The sequence below is a fragment of the Nesoenas mayeri genome (genome assembly GCF_963082525.1).
Source record: "Nesoenas mayeri genome assembly, chromosome: 30".
Lineage (NCBI taxonomy): Eukaryota > Metazoa > Chordata > Aves > Columbiformes > Columbidae > Nesoenas > Nesoenas mayeri.
Genome location: NC_137564.1, coordinates 148,558 through 168,108, shown reverse-complemented (window position 1 = coordinate 168,108; position 19,551 = coordinate 148,558). Strand labels below are relative to the sequence as shown.

The 19,551-nt window shown below is 54.7% G+C and overlaps 1 protein-coding gene across 2 annotated transcripts; it reads left to right on the top strand.

The window, feature by feature from the left end:
- The first annotated feature begins 431 nt into the window (after positions 1 to 431).
- On the top strand, positions 432 to 12,285 carry UBQLN4 (ubiquilin 4). Of its 2 annotated transcripts, XM_080361185.1 has the most exons (11): positions 432 to 612; positions 2,427 to 2,578; positions 4,972 to 5,177; positions 5,967 to 6,229; positions 7,120 to 7,278; positions 7,961 to 8,186; positions 8,598 to 8,737; positions 9,165 to 9,248; positions 9,861 to 9,976; positions 10,515 to 10,692; positions 11,078 to 12,285. In XM_080361185.1, the coding sequence occupies exons 1-11, from the start codon at positions 463 to 465 to the stop codon at positions 11,228 to 11,230; spliced, it is 1,827 nt and encodes a 608-aa protein (XP_080217311.1). In that variant the 5' UTR covers positions 432 to 462; the 3' UTR covers positions 11,231 to 12,285. The 2 variants fall into 2 exon arrangements, with proteins under 2 accessions (XP_080217311.1, XP_080217312.1); XM_080361186.1 differs by lacking the exon at positions 9,165 to 9,248.
- The last annotated feature ends 7,266 nt before the right edge of the window (positions 12,286 to 19,551 follow it).

Sequence of the window (19,551 nt, the reverse complement as noted above, 5' to 3'; positions counted from 1 at the left end):
GTTAAATATGGAAAGGGGCAGTGTCGGGAGGATGGAGCCAGGCTCTGCTGGTGACAACCAGGGACAGGACAAGGGGCAATGGGTGCAAACTGCAACACAGGAGGTTCCGCTGGCAGATGAGAAGCAACTTGTTGGGGTGAGGGTGGCAGAGCCTGGCCCAGGCTGCCCAGGGAGGGTGTGGAGTCTCCTTCTGTGCAGACATTCCAACCCGCCTGGACACCTTCCTGTGTAACCTCAGCTGGGTGTTCCTGCTCCTGCACTGGATGAGCTTTTGGGGTCCCTCCCAACCCCTGACATTCCGTGTTTCTGTCACTTTGTGATCTCTCCCCCCCGTTCCCCTGCCGCTGTATCTCCCGCCGCGCCACCAGGGGGCGGTAGCGCCCGCGTTGTGGGGAGGAGGGGGGGCCGGGGCGGCGCTCTTGCGTCGGCGGCGCGCGCTGCCTTTCTCCGGCGGCGGCGAAGATGGCGGAGCCGAGCGGCGGCGGGCCCGGCCCCGGCGGGGAGGGCGAGGCGGGGCCGGGCGGCCCCGGGGGGGCTCTGATCCGCGTCACGGTCAAGACCCCCAAGGACAAGGAGGAGATCGTCATCGCGGACGGCGCCTCCGTGCGCGAGGTGGGGGCGGGCCTGGGGGATGTGGAGGGCCGAGGGGAGGCTGGTTTGGGGGTGAGGGACACAGGGCTGGGGGGGACGGGGGGTTTTTTTAGGGGAGGAACTTGGCTTTGGGGAGGGGTGAAGGCTTTCGAGGGGGAGTGAGGGAGCTGAGGGTCCCGAGAAGTGGGGGATCATGGCTTTGGGTGGGAGGTGGGAGACACAGGGACTCGGAGGATTTTGGGGGAGCTGGGAGGACTTTAGGGGCACCCCCTTGGCCTTTGGGGCCTTATGGGAGCCGAGCTGTGAGGGAGCCGGGAGCGCTGGGTGAGGGCAGGTGCTCAGAGGGGGCTGGGGCGGGGGGGGGAGCTGACACTTGGGGACAGTTCGGGGCGGGGGGACCGGTCCTGAGGGGGGGGAATTTCGTAGGTGTGGAGCCCAGGGCGTTGTTGGGGGTGTGCGAGGGGCCGGGAGAGCGGATTCGTGGGGAGTGGTCAGAGGGAGGGGAGCGCTGGGGCGGCTGGTGCCTGTGGGAAGGATTGGGGAGGAGAAGGGAGGGTGTTGTGCGAGTAGTTGGTTCGAGGAGGGTGCTGCGATGGGGAGAAGCAGCTGTGGGGATGGAGCGCGTATGGGGCTGCCCACAGGGTGTTGTGGAGTGGGAGGGAGATCGCTAGAGGAGAGGGGCTGGGCGAGTCTTTGGGGCAAAGGGTGGATGGAGCAGAGGGAAGGGGGACAGGGAGGACAGGGAGCAGAGGGAAGGGGGACAGGCTCCTGCCAGGGAGCTCCATGGGACACGGCGACGTGGGGCAAGCGGGAGGGGACGGGGGTTTGCTGGGCTTCGCCAGGGCTGCTGCGGCACTGTGGAAGGGGCCGTGCCCGCTGGGATGAGCTGACATCGGCACGGCGCTCGGCTTCTCGGCTCGCTGCGCGCTTTGGTCTGGGGCGCAGGGCGCGAGGCTGTGGGTGTGAAAGACCTGCCGGAGATCTGGGGTCCCTGTGCCCTCCTGCTCCTTCCGGGAGCCCCGTGGTACGAGTGGGATGCCAAGCAATGGTTTGTGTGTAAGCTTTGTGACCAGGATGAGCCGGCGCTGCGCTCTCCCAGGTGTTGTTTGTGATGGTTCAGGTGCAAACGCTGCGAGTTCCTCCGGGAGAGATGTGTGCTGCTCTTTCTCTTGGAAATCCTGTAGTTGGTGGCTTCCAAAGACAAGGTCTTTTTTCCTCCTAAATCAGCTTGGGAATGCCCCATAACAATACCAATTTTATGGGCAGGTGTTAATCCCAGCCCATCACACAGTAAAGAGGTGCCGGTGTTCCGTGGCGTGGCACGCTCAGAGGGAATTCAGTTGCAGAAATAGGAATTGGAGAAGACCTAGTTTATTTCCATTGGCTGACAAAGGATTGTTCCCTTTTCCATAGAGCTCTGTCCTGTATTAAATCAGACTTGGGCTTTCCTTAGGAAAAAATAAAATCAAATGAGCAGAGAATAAGAAAGAAAAATCAGGCATTCAGAGGATAAGTGGTATATTCGGATTAGACCTAAGAGCCACGCTTGATCTTGCTTTGGAAGCCTTCAGCTCATCTTGAGGTAATTGCTCTATTCTTTTTGAAATTTACTCCGCATTTTGTAAGTGTAGACTTGCCTTTTTTTTTCCTTAACACCTCAGACATCCTCAGCAACCGGTGACTGAATTGGTACCTGCATGGGCTCCTTTTGGGTGAGGTACTGAAGGACCGTCGGTTTCTTATGCTGTTTGCATAGTGGATGTGATATCTGGAGTATTAGCTTTACATTTCAGGTCTTGGTCGTTTGTCTGAAAAGCGCTTTGTTTGTTTTTCAGTTCAAAGAAGAGATTTCCAGGAGGTTTAAAGCCAAACAGGATCAGCTGGTTCTGATCTTTGCCGGGAAGATCCTGAAGGATGGAGACACGTTGAATCAACACGGGATCAAAGATGGGCTGACTGTACACTTGGTCATTAAGACTCCACAGAAGTAAGAAACTGTTTCATTTTGGGGGCTGAGTGAGGGGAATAAGTGATGGTGAAGCCTTTCTGCGCTGTCGGTGACCAAATCGGAGCAGTTTTGGTGGCCTGAGCGCCGGCTCCGGGCTGTATATGAGGCTGCAGCCGTGATCAGCAGTAAAACTGGCCCCACCGTGGCTTTGCTATACAGCTGTGGCTTTGTACCTTGGTCTGTCTTTTCCATACATTACACACCTATGTAGGTTTGTGGCACGTACCTGATGGGGCTGACTCTTCTTTAACACAACTTATGTATGTGGCTTTATGTATTTTAAGCGTTTATCATATAGTAATCTTGAAAGAACCCATCAGAACTTGATACCATCCTAGTTCTACAGAGTTGCTATGAGCAGAAATTATTTTCCCGAGTGAATTTGTGTCAAAGTGGAAACTAATACCCGGGTTTTCTTTCTCTTCCTGTCCTATACTCTGATGTGAGCCTGTGCCGTGCTTTCTCGGTGCCACGGCAGGCGTGCCGCGTGGCCACAGCACTATCTATAGGGCACAACAGTGTTTCCTTGGGGTACCTGTAGGCCTGTGCACAGGCAGATGGGCGCTCCGCCTCGGAGGGGACGTACGTATGGCCGTATGACCGTGTGTGGCTCTTGGCTCAAGCATAGCACTGCGGGTGCAGTTCATGGATGCTCCGTTTGGACTGGGCTTGTGTCCGTCTGCACCGCGCATGAGGAAAGGACACAGGACTGACCACAAGACGCTGCAGTTTAGGCTTTTCCCGGTGCTCTCCAGTGGGCACAGATGGTTCTTGGGAACAATTGCTGGACTTGAGGTGCAGCCACATCTTGTTGATAGCCAGAGGCTCTTTGCAGCCATCCCTTGGGCTCCCCGCTGCGCTCTGCTCGGGCTCCCGCTGAGCGGCTCTTTGTACAGCCCTGCTGTCCCTTGGGAGAGCTGCCTTACTGCCTTAGTCAAGATTAGTGCTTTTATTTATTTCTCTTCTCGCTCTTTTCCACGAGGACAAACGTGTATTGTCAGCTGCTGCAGGAGGCCCCTCTCTGGATTCTGCATCTCCAGGTAGTCCGACAGGCTGATGTTGTTTACCGCTGGCTCCACCGCAAACTGCGGCACTCGTGAACCATTGTGAAGGGGAAATCAGAGAGCTGCCCTGGACTGCTCATTTTTTTCCCTCTAATAGTCACAGATAAGTGCTTACTGAAGGTGTCACAGCTTCTTCCTGCGCTGAGAGAAACCAAGTGACCTCTCTCCAGCTTCCTTCTTCCTTTTTTGTTCAGCTTCCTTTTTGCTTTGTTTCCCCACTCGCTGCCTCCCGTTCAGTGGCTGCTGCTTTTTAGATGAGTCTGGAAAGTGAACAGGGACCTTCAGTTTGATTTTTGTTCTTGAACTCCTAGAATAAGAGTGAAAAAGGAAGGGGAGTTAGAAAGGAATCATTCTTGGTTTGGCAACAAAAAGTCAAGAAATCATTGTTCTTATTTACTTGTCGGTGGCATAGTAGTGTTTCTTATCTGAGGCAAGTAAAGTGAATTTTGTTGTCTAATTTCATGTGAAAGCTCTTCAGCACTAGTTCAGGACTCACTGTCACGACTGCACACGTTTCAGAGAATCTTTACATGTTCTCTTTCAAATTCCTATAAGAATCCTGAGGAGGAGGCGCGATTACAAGGTACTAGTTTGGGTTGGTTTAAGTCAATGTAGCTGATGTCCAGCATCTGCTGCGCTGTGTTTTGTGAGCGCAGTGTCTATGTGTGTGTATTAGAAGCTCTAGTCAACTTGTGTTGGACGAAGACGCGTTCACGGTGCAGCTGATGATGAATTCGGAGCCAAGCTGACCAGAAACGTTCTGCAGCTTCACAGCATAGGTGCTACCTGCTTCGTGCCTCAGTTTCCCTATCTGTAGAGTAACACCAATACTTCTTTTTGCCCCCAGGAGCACTGATAGGAACATTGGGTGCATGGGATGATTTGCAGAGAAGCAGATTCTTGTTTACCCCGTGCACTAGCCCGGCTGTAACCTCCTGTGGTTTCTGTGGGAGCAGCAGGAGGATTTTCCTGTTTGGAGCAAACTCATTGCTCAGGGATATAGCTGAGGTAAATAGTTTAGGGTGATTCAAGGAAAAGCTCGATACGACTCAGGGTAGGACCAGTCAAGCCACTTCATGTGGGCCAGAATAAAATGTCAGGGGTTGTTGTACCTCAGGATGGGAGGCAGATTCCAGCAGCTGGGAGCAGAGCTGTGCGTCCGTCTGGTGGAAGTAGGAGCAGCCAGGGACAGCAGCGGGAAGGGGGGCTTGGTCAGCGTGGGGCGCACCCTCCGGTGTCCCCCACAGAGGACGCTGCTCACCTTTCCTGAATCTTAGGAGTTTAACACCTTGTTTTGTTTCTTTTCAGGGTCCAAGATCCAACATCTGCTGCTTCTGCCCCCAATGCTGCTTCTGCCCCCACTGCAAGCCCTTCTTCTCCTGCTGCCCCATCTCAGCCTTCCACATCCAGCAGCTCTGCTCCTGACGTGGGGAGCGGCAGCAGACGGAGCAGTGGGTCAGGGACCATGGGAGGTCCTGGAGATGGAGGCCCTAACAGTGCGACATCCATCCTGTGTAAGTGATGGCTGTGAGAGGATGTGACACAAAAGAAGAATTTCCTAGGATTAGACCAAGGAGTTGGGGATCTTGACCCCTGGAGTTGTTTGTGTGTGCTCTGGGCTTCGCGTGACTCATTTCCACTGGTGTACCTTGCTTTCCTTTGGGCCCCCACAGCAAGAGAGACCTTGTGGCGCTGGAGCGAGTTGAGAGAAGGGAACAGAGCTGGGGAAGTGAGCACGAGTGTGATGAAGCAGCTGAAGGAACTGGGGGTTCAGCTGGAGAACAGGAGCTGAGGGGAGACCTTCTGATCTCTGAACTGCCTGAAAGGAGCTTGGAGCCAGGGGGGTCGGGCTCTGCTCCCCAGGAACAAGCGCCTGGAGCAGAGGAAACGGCCTCAAGTTGCGCCAGGGGAGGCTGAGGTTGGATTTAGGAACAATTTCTTCCCCAAAGGGCTGTGGGGCATTGGAACAGGCTGCCCAGGGCAGTGCTGGAGTCACCATCCCTGGAGGGCTGGACAGATGGACATGAGGTTCTCAGGACACGGGGCAGGGACAGGGGTGGGGGACAGTTGGACTCTTGATCCCGAGGGGCTTTTCCAACCAAAGTGATTCTCTGATTCTGTGATAATGCCCAAGCCCTCGGTGAAGCGTGCTCAGGGCTGTCCTGCCTCAGGGCTGGCTGCTGCAGTACGGGATCGCCCCAGATCAGCGTGGGTGCAGTTCCGCTGCTGTGCGTGTCTCCTTTCTGCAGTTAGTGACAGTTACTGACTCCTGCCTCTCTCCACGCGTGTTGTTCTCTCTCCAGCCGGCTTTGGTGGCATCACTGGGCTGGGCAACCTTGGGATGGGCTCTGCCAACTTCATGGAGCTCCAGCAGCAGATGCAGCGGCAGCTGATGTCCAACCCAGAGATGCTTTCTCAGATCATGGAGAACCCCTTGGTGCAGAACATGATGTCTAACCCTGACCTCATGAGACAGATGATCATGGCCAACCCCCAGATGCAGCAGCTCATGGAGCGAAATCCGGAGATAAGCCACATGCTGAATAACCCAGAGCTCATGAGGCAGGTGAGTCAAAGTGCCACGACCTGGTTTAAAGCATGTTCAGGAGCATCTTTGTGGACCAGCGTCAGTGTCTGCTCTCCAAAGGGAGTGTGTGGATGCCAGATTGGTGATTTTTAGAGATCTCTTCCTTCCTGCTGTAAGCTCCCCACAAACAGATGGTGGTCTTGAGTTATGTGAATACTGATTACTCAACCCACATGCTTCCAACTCTTATCTGCCTTTCAGGGCTATTGAATTCATCATGTATTGAGCAAAAAAAGGGATGCTGGGATCATCCTGGCATGCTGCATAAAGACTTCTGTGTTCTGATTCAGGAGCGGGAGTAGAAGCAATCGCAGAGAAGTGAAGCTACTGCGAAAGTTTTTCATTTCTCTCTTGATAAAGTACAGACCACAGAGCTGTACAGTCAGTATTTTACTGATCTGGATGTTCCTTGTGCAGGGGAGACACATCAGAACCGTGGAGAGGGTGGGTTTCTTGTTTTTCTGGAAATGGAAAGGATCCAATCTCTTCCACCTTCTCAGTTTTTGAACGCGGTCCATCTCCTTTGAGTGGGAACATATGGGTGGGAAATGTTCGGATGTCCCGATACTGCTTAGACACAAAACAATCTCATCCAGCTGAATTGAGGTTGAGAAAGAAGAGAGCTGAGCAAGGATGGGAGGAGCCAGGATCCCTGGGCTCTCCCTGCTTGGATAAATGATCTCTCTGCTCTCTGGCTGTGAAATGGGTTTAATTATACTCTTTCCTCTAGGAGCTGAGATTTAACTCTTGCAGTGCCTGGCTGGTGGCTCAGTAGAAAACCACTGCGCTGCTAACCAGTCTCTTGATCCACTCCGGCCTTCCGTGGTACCCGCACACCTGAGCTTTCCACATTTCCATCCTTCTTGCAGACAATGGAATTGGCTCGTAACCCTGCCATGATGCAGGAGATGATGCGGAACCAGGACCGTGCTTTGAGTAACCTCGAGAGCATTCCAGGAGGATACAACGCCCTGCGCCGCATGTACACGGACATCCAGGAGCCCATGTTCAGCGCAGCCAGGGAGCAGGTACCTACGTTGCCGTAAGCGGGGTGCTGTGCGCTGAGCACAGAAAAGGGGTTTTTCCCTGAACCCCATGCTAACGGGGCTGCCTTCCCAAAGATAACGAGCGCAGCCGCTGGCAAGAGACTGTTGCGCAGCACCACTCGTCTGCTTTTCTTAGAAGGTTCATTTGTATCTGAGCAGGGACCTGCTCTCGCTCCTTTGGTCTCCGAGCGGGCTGGATACCCACTGTGGCCAAAGTGAAGGCCCCGTAGCTTCGTTAGCACAGCCCCCTGCTCTCGGCAGGGCTTACCGGATTAGCTCAAGCCTGACGCCGTTGGGTTGGAGCCGGCGGGGCTGCAGCCGGCTCGGAGCGCAGGGGCAGCGAGCGCAGGTCTGTCTGCAGAGGCTATGCAGACACATTCCCATCTGGCATTACCTGCCGGCGTGGCCGGGTGCTGATTTCACCTGGGTATTTCGAAGCCTTGCATTTGGGAGCCAAATCTAAGGCTGTGGCCGCTTCTTGAGCCTGGTCTTTTGCTAAGTGAGGTGTGTTGTGGATTACAGATTTCTCCAGAGGCAAATTACTCCAAGTGTTAAGGAAATTCTGGACCTGGATGAATACGATGGGCCATTCCCTCGCTCATACAGCGGTGGGGCCAACGTGACGTTCTCTGCTGGCTGATCACACCTATTTCTTTTTCCCTAGTTTGGCAACAATCCTTTCTCCTCCTTGACGGGGAATTCTGATAGCTCAAGCTCCCAGCCTTTGCGGACGGAGAACAGAGAGCCGTTACCGAACCCCTGGAGCCCCACGCCTCCTGCTTCCCAGAGCCAGGTGCCCAGCAGTGAAGGGAGCACTGGTTCGGGAACCACACAGAGCACACCGACTGTATCCAACCCCTTTGGGCTGAACGCCGCGAGCATCGGGGCTGGTACGTGAGCAACAGAGGAACCAGAGGGTGCTGCTGAGAACAGGCTTGTTTTGGGGGTGCATCCCTCTCTTTGGGGGTGCATCCCTCTCTTTGGGGGTGCTTTCCTCTCTTTGGAGGGTGCTTCCCTGTCTTTGGAGCGCTGGTCCCTGGCTGCTCCCCAGATGAATGATTCTAGCCCAGGTGCAAGCACAAATGAGCTATTTTGTGTGCCTGTTACAGGGTTCCTTTGGGAACTCTGATGTCCCTGCAGCCCTGGAGAGTGTGGGAAAGGGGCAAGCAAAGCATTGCCATGGCTGTCGCCAGCCGTATTTGCTGTTGAGCAGGGGATGAAGTGAAGACCTTGCTGTTCTATGTTGTATTTGGGGCTTGTAAGGAGTTTTCCTTTGTCTCCTCTTCCCGTTCCCCTTGCAGGCATGTTTAACAGCCCGGAGATGCAAGGACTCCTGCAGCAGATTTCTGAAAATCCTCAGCTGATGCAGAACATGATCTCTGCCCCTTATATGCGGAGCATGATGCAAACCCTCGCCCAGAACCCGGACTTTGCAGCACAGGTAAAAGTGTTGCAGTTGTCTTGTGAGACCGCTCCGCTTCCATAGCCGGGAGTGGTTCCTCTTGCACAAACTGGAAAGCTGGGTGAATATAGATAGTTTTGTTGCTCTCCATAGCTTGAAGGCTGAACACTGCGGCTTAGAGAGCCCCTAGCAAAAGCAGGTGGCTTTGAGAGGGACAGGGAATGGCCCTTCTCTCTGCCCATGGCCAAGTGGCCCCTGTTCAACACTGCTGCCAGGAATTGAGTTGTCCCGGTTCAGTCCCCGTGAGCAGGAGAATGTCTTGAAAGGCCAGGGAGGGAGTCAGGGGCATGACTGACTTAGAATCATTTCAGTTGGAAGAGTTGTTCTTCATGGCTTAGTTACATAGGGTTTAAGAGCCGGTGGCAACAACCCTCTGACCCTGCCTACGTGTGCTGTCTCTTGCTAGATCATGGTAAATGTCCCCCTCTTTGCTGGGAATCCACAGCTTCAAGAACAGCTCCGCCTTCAGCTCCCTGTCTTCCTGCAGCAGGTAAAGGCCCCTGGCTGGCCCTGTGCTGCTCTCAGCCCCCACGCTCCACGGCTTTTCCGTCCTCACGAGGAAAGGGAGTATCTCGGCTGCTTAGTCAAGCGGAGTAGGAAGCGCGTGGGCTTGGGTGGTTTGGGCTGTGAAAGAAAAGGGGTTTGCACAGGGGAGAGACGAAGGGAGAGCTTGCTTAGACAAGGCAATCGATATTAAGGCATTTAAATTACCTAAAGGTGGATTTCAAATTAGACTAGTTAAGCTACACGAAACCCCTGTGTGGACAGTCACTGTAATGAGCTTACAAAAATTAAACCGGCTAATTGCGCTAGAGCAGCTGGTTCGCTCAGGTAAATCAAATAAAATCACTTCCGTTCCGAAGGCGTGTGCCCCCCCAGTTCTAAACTCATTCACCGAGTTCCTTTCGGAAATTGGATCTGAACTCTGCGAGGATCCCTGTGGGTGCGCCCTGCAGTCTGGAGACTCGGAGGAGGAACCAGACTCGCAGGTTCGCTCTGGCTGCAGGGCGAGAGGCGCTGCGCTGGTTTAAAGCTGGTGGATCTCTGGCCGCGGAAGCTCTCGCTGGTTGGTACCGCTGTGTCTTTTTGCCTTTGTTCGCAGATGCAGAACCCAGACTCCCTCTCCATTCTCACCAACCCCCGCGCCATGCAGGCTCTCCTCCAGATCCAACAGGGGCTCCAGACGCTGCAAACGGAGGCCCCAGGACTAGTGCCAAGGTAAGAAACGCTTTCCAGTGGGTTTCTGTGGGCAGAGCTGATGTGCTAGATACCAGCAGGCTGTTGATTCATCGAGATCTGCTTAGGGCACTGTCACAGAGAATTGTGTGCACCTTCAGGCCTCAGAGCTCCAGCTAATTAGCGCTTTCCGCTCATACTTCACACAGGAAATTCTTGACCCTTTCTTTTTGGAGGAAAGCGTTGGAAACCGCTCGGTCCCTTCCCCATCTTTTGTTTGCGATAGTTGGTGTCGGCTGAACGCCATAATTTTATCTCTGAGGAACAGTATGAGACGCGCAGCCCCGAGGTTGAGTGGGTGCGTGGGGGCAGACGGGCAGCGTGGGACACGCTTGTGCCTCCGTTAGGAACGTTTACACCTACACCTTGTGCGACTGGAACGCAAATGTGCCGGTTTAACCCACAAAGCTGTAGTACGGGCCTCACTGCGGGCAGAGCCCACTGGGTACCGCGCTGCCCGGCTCTCGAGGGGCGCCCACAAGTGTCAGCTTGTCCTGAGTGGCCCTGCTTTCCTCCACAGCCTCGGCTCCTTCGGCTTGCCTCGAATGCCCCCGTCCTCCACAGGAGGAAGCACAATCCCGGAGAATCCCGTTCCCTCCGCTTCGACACCGGCCAGTGCCTCTCCCGCTGGGGGTGGGAACCCCCAACAGCAGCTCATGCAGCAGATGATCCAGCTGCTGGCCGGAGGAAACTCTCAAGTATGTAACACCCGATATGATTTTAGTGGGGGGAGCATCTCCAGGGGGAGCAAGAGGTTGTCCTGATGCCACCCCGCTTTGTGGCTCGCAACAGGTTTCTCTTGGGTATGGTGCTTTCTGTGGAGTCTGTTGCCTCAGGCTGGCTGGTTCTTTGGGGTGTCGAAACCCTTGGCACAGGTTTGAGTGTCAAGGATCCTCTCCTGGTGCTTCTTCCACTTGGTGCAGAGCTGGTACTAAACTTGTGGAGAGGAGGGTGATATTGCTAAACCAGCCTGGAGCGGTTCAGCACCCCTAAAGCTGAGCTCAGGCTCCCCGCTCAGCCGTCGCCGCTCGCCCCGCCTGTGTTGGACGTTGATCTCTAAGGTCTTTGTCCTTTCCCCCGTAGGCGCAGAGCCCTGAAGTGCGATTCCAACAGCAGCTGGAGCAGCTGAACGCAATGGGCTTCATTAATCGTGAGGCCAACCTGCAGGCGCTTATTGCCACCGGTGGAGACATCAATGCAGCTATTGAGAGACTGCTGGGCTCCCAGCCTTCCTAAACTCTTGTCGCGCTGCCCCACCGACGCCAGCACATGCATCCATACACATGCACAAGGGGATCTTTCAGGAAAGCCCACCATCATTTTCATATCTGACAGCTGTCCATGTATTTAAAACAAACAACAAAAAAATTACAGCTTAAGCCCTGCCCTTCCTACTAAGTTAAGATTTCATGTTGAAATGCTCTTTAACTGGCTTGTATGTGGATTCCAGTTCTCATCGTGGCCACAGAGACTTCAGATGTGTATTTTTTCCTAAATATCTCTGTCTCAGACACTCTTCTCTCTCTCTCTAGATGGTAGAGGCGATACTTCTAGTTACTTACCTGAATGATTGTGTTTTGAGTAGCTTGATTTTAACTGTACATGATTCCCTCCCCTAGCCCTCCTTTCAGGCAAATATTTAAAACTTGAGCCAAGTTTGGGGTTTGGTTATTTCTCCCGGCATCTTATTGGGAATGGATCAAAAGAAAAATGGAAATAACCTGCAAATTTCTGATGTCATTTGTCTTAATGTTCCGTGGGATGAGCTGAGCCTGTGTCCCTGCACACAGGTGGCTCTGATCTGGTAGAGAGTTCACGTGCGTGACAATTACGTTTGAAATGCGGCCACTTTACGCTCTTGGGATGGTATAAAGGAGCCTGGGTGGTATAAAGGAACCCTCCAGAGATCAGGCTTGTTCTTGAGCTTGTGTTGAGAGTGCCGTGCGGAAGAGCGTGTTCCAAAAGGTTGTTCTGCCCGGGTGCAGGGGTGTCAGGGCTTTGGTGGCTCTTGTGCTCATTAGGCTGTAAAAACACCACCAAAAAGAGAAATTGAAAACAAATAACAATCATTTTGCTTCACTGGAAAATGTTGAAGTTCATGTTCTTCCCAGTTTAGATCCATCCTCCATCCCCCCCGATCCCATTTTGGTGTGTTTCAATGTTAGGACTCTCCAAGGAACTCCCCGAGGACCAGCAGGGTGATACTTTCCCAAGAGCCTCCGTGGCTGTGTAATTTGCATACCATTTTTATCAAAGACAAATAAATGCGCACAACCATCTGTCTCCCTGCACTCCATGTATCTTCCTTGATTGCCACCTTGAAGCTGATTGAGCTCCCCGCGTTACTGGTGATGAATCCGTGTGTCCCCCTGTGCTCACCTGCAGATCATGGCGGGTTGTGCCACCTGTCTGTGTGTCCTTCCCTCTCGGGGCAGGAAACCTTTTTGATGCAGAACAAATGCTGTGAAGCCCGACCCTAAATGTGCCTGTTTGGAAGCCTGAAATGTGTGTAGGACAAGGTTACCTTGTCACACCAACCCCACGCAACGCTGCAGGCTCGGGGATGGGTGACGGGAAAGCTGCCCCATGGAAAAGGACCTGGGGGTGTTGGTGATGGGCTGAACGTGAGCCAAGAGGCCACAGGATCCTGGCTGGGACCAGCACTGGGGTGGCCAGCAGGAACAGGGCAGTGAATGTCCCTGTGCTGGGAATGGGGAGGCCAAACCGTGAATCCTGGGGGCAGTTTTGTGCCCTCAGGACAAGGCTCAAAATGGCGGCACCAGAATCACCTCAGGGCTCAGAATGGCGGCACCAGAATCACCTCAGGGCTCAAAATGGCGGCACCAGAATCACCTCAGGGCTCAGAATGGCGGCACCACAATCACCTCAGGGCTCAGAATGGCGGCCCCAGGGGTGGCGGGATCACCTCCCACCAAGAAAGACCTTGAGGTGCTGGAGCGAGTGGAGAGAAGGGAGCGGAGCTGGTGAGGGGCTGGAGCACAATGTGATGGAGACTGAGGGACCTGGGGGTTCAGCTGGAGAACAGGAGCTGAGAGGAGACCTTCTGATCTCTGAACTGCCTGAAAGGAGCCTGGAGCCAGGGGGGTCGGGCTCTGCTCCCCAGGAACAAGCGCCAGGAGCAGAGGAAACGGCCTCAAGTTGCGCCAGGGGAAGTTGAGGTTGGATTTGGGAACAATTTCTTCCCCAAAGGGCTGTGGGGCATTGGAACAGGCTGCCCAGGGCAGTGCTGGAGTCGCCATCCCTGGAGGGCTGGACAGACGGACATGAGGTTCTCAGGACATGGGGCAGGGACAGGGGTGGTTATGGTTGGACTCCATGATCTTGAGGGGCTTTTCCAACCAAAATGGTGACTCTATGATCATGGGAGGGTTTGGGTTGGGAGGGACCTTCAAAGACCATCTGGTCATGGGCAGGGACATCTCCAGCAGATCAGGGACATCCAACCAGACCAGGGACATCAAACCAGACCAGGGACATCCAACCAGACCAGGGACATCCAACCAGACCAGGTTGCTCAGAGCCACATCCAACCCGACCTTGGGTGTTCTCAGGGATGGGGCATCAACCACCTCCCTGGGCAACCTGGGCCAGAGTCTCCCCACCCTCAGCATCACAAATAGAGATTGGAGATGGGATCTTGGGGATGATTCTTCTCCAAAGGGCTGTGGGGCATTGGAACAGGCTGCCCAGGGCAGTGCTGGAGTCGCCATCCCTGGAGGGCTGGACAGACGGACATGAGGTTCTCAGGACATGGGGCAGTACCAGCATCAGGTTAACGCTTGGACTCAATCTTAAAGCTCATTTCCAACCAAAATGCTTCTGTTCTCGGTCGTTCTTTGTCTGGGTGACCTGACACCCAGCCCAGGAGCAGCCGGTGCGTTCTGCTGCCCCCGGGGGTGTTTGGGGCACCCGTGCAGCTCTGGGCACAGCGGGTTTCACCCCCGCTTTTCCGTAGCAATCGCAGTGCTCGCTGTTTGCGGGCTGTTAATGCGCTTGTTTGGGGGTTTTGAAGTTTCTTGTGGCAGGGTGGGACTGGGCAGTGAGAGGGAGTGGGAGGGATCCAGCGCTGCTTTCCTGGATACCTGTAAAACCTGCTGTACCCGGCGTCGCGTTGGAGACGGGATCTATCAATACCCGCTGGTGTTGGGAGCGCGTGGGTGGAGAAGCAGCCGCTTGAGAAAACACGGGAGCGCACGTGGGCTGGAAACGCTCCTGCCTTTCTGCAACATGCATCACAACAAGACCAGGGGCTTTTTAGACGAGGGTTCAGAAAGCTGAGCTTTAATCTCTCCTCTCGGAGGCTGTGCACATACACATGGGTTTCTTTTTGCGACCTCTCTTCAAACATAAAATGCATCTGCTAGAAGTTGCGTAAGGATGGGTATTGAAGCTCCTGGTTGCGCTGGTAGGGTCTGAGCTCTTTATTAATGTTATTTGGCCTCTTTGCAGCTAAAAATGAGCGCAAATGAGGCCTTTGTGGTCCCTGGTGATCCCTTGGATTTGGCAGATGTCCTGTGCCTGCAACTAAGGTCTATTTATCTCTGCAAAGGCTCCGTACCCGTGCGAACAACGTGTCGTAGGAGTTGCAGACAGAGGATGGGGCAACCAGTAAAGGCACAAAGGCAGCTGGAAGAGAAGTGATGCTGCTTGGCCATGGGCACCGGGGTGTACCCCCATCTTTGTGATAAGGTCGTGCGCTACATCTGAACCTCTTTCACCAGCAAAACTAGTCCCAAACAGCCGTTTCTGGCCAGCCGCGGTCCTTCCAGCTCCTTCCTCGGTGTGAGCAAGATGTGCCGGTGCGTAAATCACACGCGGGCGTGGGATCTGCGTGTGAGGGGGTTTAATTCTTAACCTGGGGTCCTGCGTTTGCAGAGGGCGCTGTGGACCTTTGCGAGCTCATGGAGGGTTTGCTCCAGCGCTTCCCATCGGAGGATGATGATCGTCATCTATGTGGGGAGAAGCGAGGAGACCGTTCGCTCCTCAGCCGTCTCTGCTTGTTTAAGCAGGAAAACACATTTCTTCTGCCTGTCCACATGGCAGCATCCACTCCTGTGTCAGCCTGAGATCATTCCTCACCTGCTGCCAGCCAAGGTGCTACAATAAAGATAACAGGGCAGGCTGCTGTCTTGCCTTGCAGCCTCTGTTTGCGGCTGATGTTCATCTACCGGCTCGGCAGCTTCCCCGGGGCAATCTGGCAACGCTGGCACCTTCTGCGCTCGGTGTCGCCGCTGCCGAGGGGCTTTGCCGCCCTTGTGCGGAGCAGCCGGGTGGGTTCGTGGCTTTGGTGCTGAAGCAGGGCTGGGGGAACAGTCGCATCCCCCCATGGCGACAAGGATGAGCTTTTCCCAACCGCTCAGCCCTTACAGGAGCAATTTCCCTCAAGGTTGTGCTGAGCCTTGTTTCTTGAGCGGGGTTTGCGAGCTCTTCCCTGTAGCTGCTGCAACTGATGCTCTGGGCATCCTGGTGGCTCGGGAGCAGAAAAGAATCACAGAATCAGAGAATCACTTTGGTTGGGAAAGCCCCTCGGGGTCAAGAGTCCAATCGTTCCCCAGCCCTGTCCCTGCCCCATGTCCTGAGAACCTCATGTCCGTCTGTCCAGCCCTCCAGGGATGGTGACTCCAGCACTGCCCTGGGCAGCCTGTTCCAATGCCCCACAGCCCTTTGGGGAAGAAATTGTTCCTAAATCCACCCTCACCCTCCCCTGGCGCAACTTGAGGCCGTTTCCTCTGCTCCTGGCGCTTGTTCCTGGGGAGCAGAGCCCGACCCCCCTGGCTCCAAGCTCCTTTCAGGCAGTTCAGAGATCAGAAGGTCTCCCCTCAGCTCCTGTTCTCCAGCTGAACCCCCAGCTCCCTCAGTCTCCATCACATTGTGCTCCAGCCCCTCACCAGCTCCGCTCCCTTCTCTCCACTCGCTCCAGCACCTCAAGGCCTTTCTTGGTGGGAGGTGATCCCGCCACCCCTGGGGCCGCCATTCTGAGCCCTGAGGTGATTGTGGTGCCGCCATTTTGAGCCCTGAGGTGATTCTGGTGCCGCCATTCTGAGCCCTGAGGTGATTCTGGTGCCGCCATTTTGAGCCCTGAGGTGATTCTGGTGCTGCCATTTTGAGCCTTGTCCTGAGGGGCCCAAAACTGCCCCCAGGATTTGCGGTTTTTCCTCCCCATTCCCAGCACAGGGACATTCACTGCCCTGTTCCTGCTGGCCACCCCAGTGCTGGTCCCAGCCAGGATCCTGTGGCCTCTTGGCTCATGTTCAGCCGCTGTCACCCATTCCCTTCCCCTGTGCCGGGGCCTGTGGAGTCTCCAGCCTGCGCTCTGGGCGGGTTGGCGGGAGCAGCCGCAGTCCCCCTCTCAAAATGGGGGAGAATGGCTGTGGGGGCCGGTCCTGCACGTTCCCCAGCGGGGCTGGCAGGGGGCGGTCTGGGGGTTTGAATGCAGCCCCCCAGCCCCATGTCCCCACAGGGGACTCGGCTCTTCCAGCCTGGCCCGGGTCGTCCCGGGCTGGGTCGGAACATGCGGCTTTGAGGACGGAGGAGAAGGAGCTTTATAGTGAAACCGTAATCCCCTCCGGAGAGCTTTCCCTAATCCTCCCTAATGTGCCGTTCAAAACCCTCTTTCAGAGCAACAATTGCACTTTCTCGCCGTTGTATCTCCGCTTCCCTGAGGAATTTCCCAAAGGTGTTTCTCACCGACTGTTCCCTCTCATTTTTCTCTGATAAATAGAATTAATTCCTTTAAAATGTAACGGAAAGAGCAATTTCCTCAGCAGGTAACGGCGAATCTGGCTGATTGATTCAGAGAGATTTCTGCTGTCAAGAACTTATTTTCACTTTATTCGACCTTCCTCCCTGGAGGAGAACGGCAGCATTTTCCCCCAATAACCAAACCTAACACTTCAAACTGAAATAAAACCTCTTAAACGTGAAGGAGGGAGGTGTTGCAGGGTTGAATTGCTGTGGCTTCTTTGCTCAGCCATGGGAGCCGTGAGGTAGAGGGGGCTGAATGATGCTCCTCGGCCTCCCCACCCAATTCTGTAGAATTTTGGGGCAGAAAATCACGTTTTAGAGCGCGGCTCGGCCACCTGCCCACAGGACGTGACCCTGTTGCCTTCAGGTCCATTTTCACCTTGCTCTGACTTGGTTTATTTTTAATTTCTCCGGCAAGTTGATACCCGGTTCCCCGTGGCTGGCGGCGCAGCCCCGGCCACGTTTCACCACGTTGTTTCACCACGTTTCACCACGTTGTTTCACCACGTTTCACCACATTGTTTCACCACAGTTTCACCACGTTTCACCACGTTTCACCACGTTGTTTCACCACGTTTCACCACGTTGTTTCACCACGTTGTTTCACCACGTTTCACCACATTGTTTCACCACGTTTCACCACGTTGTTTCACCACGTTTCACCACGTTGTTTCACCATGTTTCACCACGTATCACCACGTTGTTTCACCACGTTTCACCACATTGTTTCACCACAGTTTCACCACGTTTCACCACGTTGTTTCAACACGTTTCACCGCGTTTCACCATGTTTCACCACGTTGTTTCACCACGTTGTTTCACCATGTTTCACCACGTTGTTTCACCACGTTTCACCACATTTCACCACATTTCACCACATTGTTTCACCATGTTTCACCACATTGTTTCACCACGTTTCACCACGTTTCACCATGTTTCACCACGTTGTTTCACCACGTTGTTTCACCACGTTTCACTACATTGTTTCACCACGTTTCACCACATTGTTTCACCACATTGTTTCACCACGTTTCACCACATTGTTTCACCACATTGTTTCACCACGTTTCACCACATTTCACCACGTTGTTTCACCACGTTTCACCACATTGTTTCACCATGTTCCACCACGTTTCACCACATTGTTTCACCACGTTTCACCACATTTCACCACGTTTCACCACGTTGTTTCACCACGTTTCACCACGTCGTTTCACCACGTTTCACCACGTTTCACCACATTGTTTCACCACGTTTCACCACATTTCACCACGTTTCACCACGTTGTTTCACCACGTTTCACCACGTTGTTTCACCACGTCGTTTCACCACGTCGTTTCACCACGTTTCACCACATTGTTTCACCACGTTTCACCACATTGTTTCACCACGTTTCACCACGTTGTTTCACCACGTTTCGCCAGGGCTGGACGCGGTGCGGAGCCTGTGCCCCGGGCAGGGCGGAGACTGGGATTTGTTGTTTGCTCCCGTTGACATTGGAAACAACAAAATCACAAGTCTTCCAGCCTGCCCGGGGATGGAGGACGTGTGGGCGGCACAGGGTTGTCCATAGAGCCCGGCTGGAGCTGCCTGGGGAGAGAGAAAGGGAGAGATGTGCTGGTTGGGCACCTGCGTGTCACAGAGTCACAGAACCCCAGAGTGTGAGGGGTTGGAGGGCCCTGGAAAGCTCATCCAGTGCAACCCCCCGGAGCAGGAACACCCAGCTGAGGTTACACAGGAAGGTGTCCAGGCGGGTTGGAATGTCTGCACAGAAGGAGACTCCACACCCTCCCTGGGCAGCCTGGGCCAGGCTCTGCCACCCTCACCCCAACAAGTTGCTTCTCATCTGCCAGCGGAACCTCCTGTGTTGCAGTTTGCACCCATTGCCCCTTGTCCTGTCCCTGGTTGTCACCAGCAGAGCCTGGCTCCATCCTCCTGACACTGCCCCTTGCCATCTTGAGCCCCAGCAATGAGTCCCCCCTCAGGCTCCTCTTGTCCAGCTCCAGAGCCCCAGCTCTCTCAGCCTTTCCTCACACGGGAGATGCTCCACTCCATCATCTCTGTGTCCCCGTGCGCCCCTCCATACCCTGCACAGCGTCCGGTTGGCTCTGGCTGATGCATTTGTGGCTGCACGCCTGTCACCCGCTAAACCTGCTGGGTTTCTGTTGTGCACCAGGGGGCCTGAGGGGCTTCACGGTTGTATCTAACATCCCCCTGCCCGGTGCCAGCGATGGGTCTCGCTCCAGCTCAGCCCTGATCCACCCATGAGCCCAAACTGCGGGTGGCTGGAGACGCAGCTCCAAAAGGGGCTCTGCTCTACTTCCAGCAGATTTCGAGGTGGTCAATCCTGCCCTGCTCACATTTTCCTGGGTGCCCCTGCTGGGAATCCCCCCACATCGCTGCCTCCGTTTCGCCGCCTCCTGAGACGCGTCTGCGGCGCGGCCGTGAGACGGCTCCTCCACGAAGGTTATTGCTGCTTATTTTTCACCCCAGCAGACAGAGCAGATAGCGGTGAAATATGGAGCAGTCAAGGCTGCTGCCCTGTGGACTCTGGGCTGATACATCCTCCCGGCTCAGCACAACCCTGGACATAAACCCCCAGCACTGTTATTGAGGGTGGCGGGAGGGGAAGGCAGCCAGGACGCTGTGTTTGAGTGGGAAAGCCAAGCATGGGGGGCTATGGGAGTGCTGGGGGGACATCCCCAAACCCTCGGCCACGCCAGCAAAACGCTTCTCCTGCGTGTGACTTGCAGCGGTGCAAAGTACGAAGCCGGTGCTTATGCTATACGTGG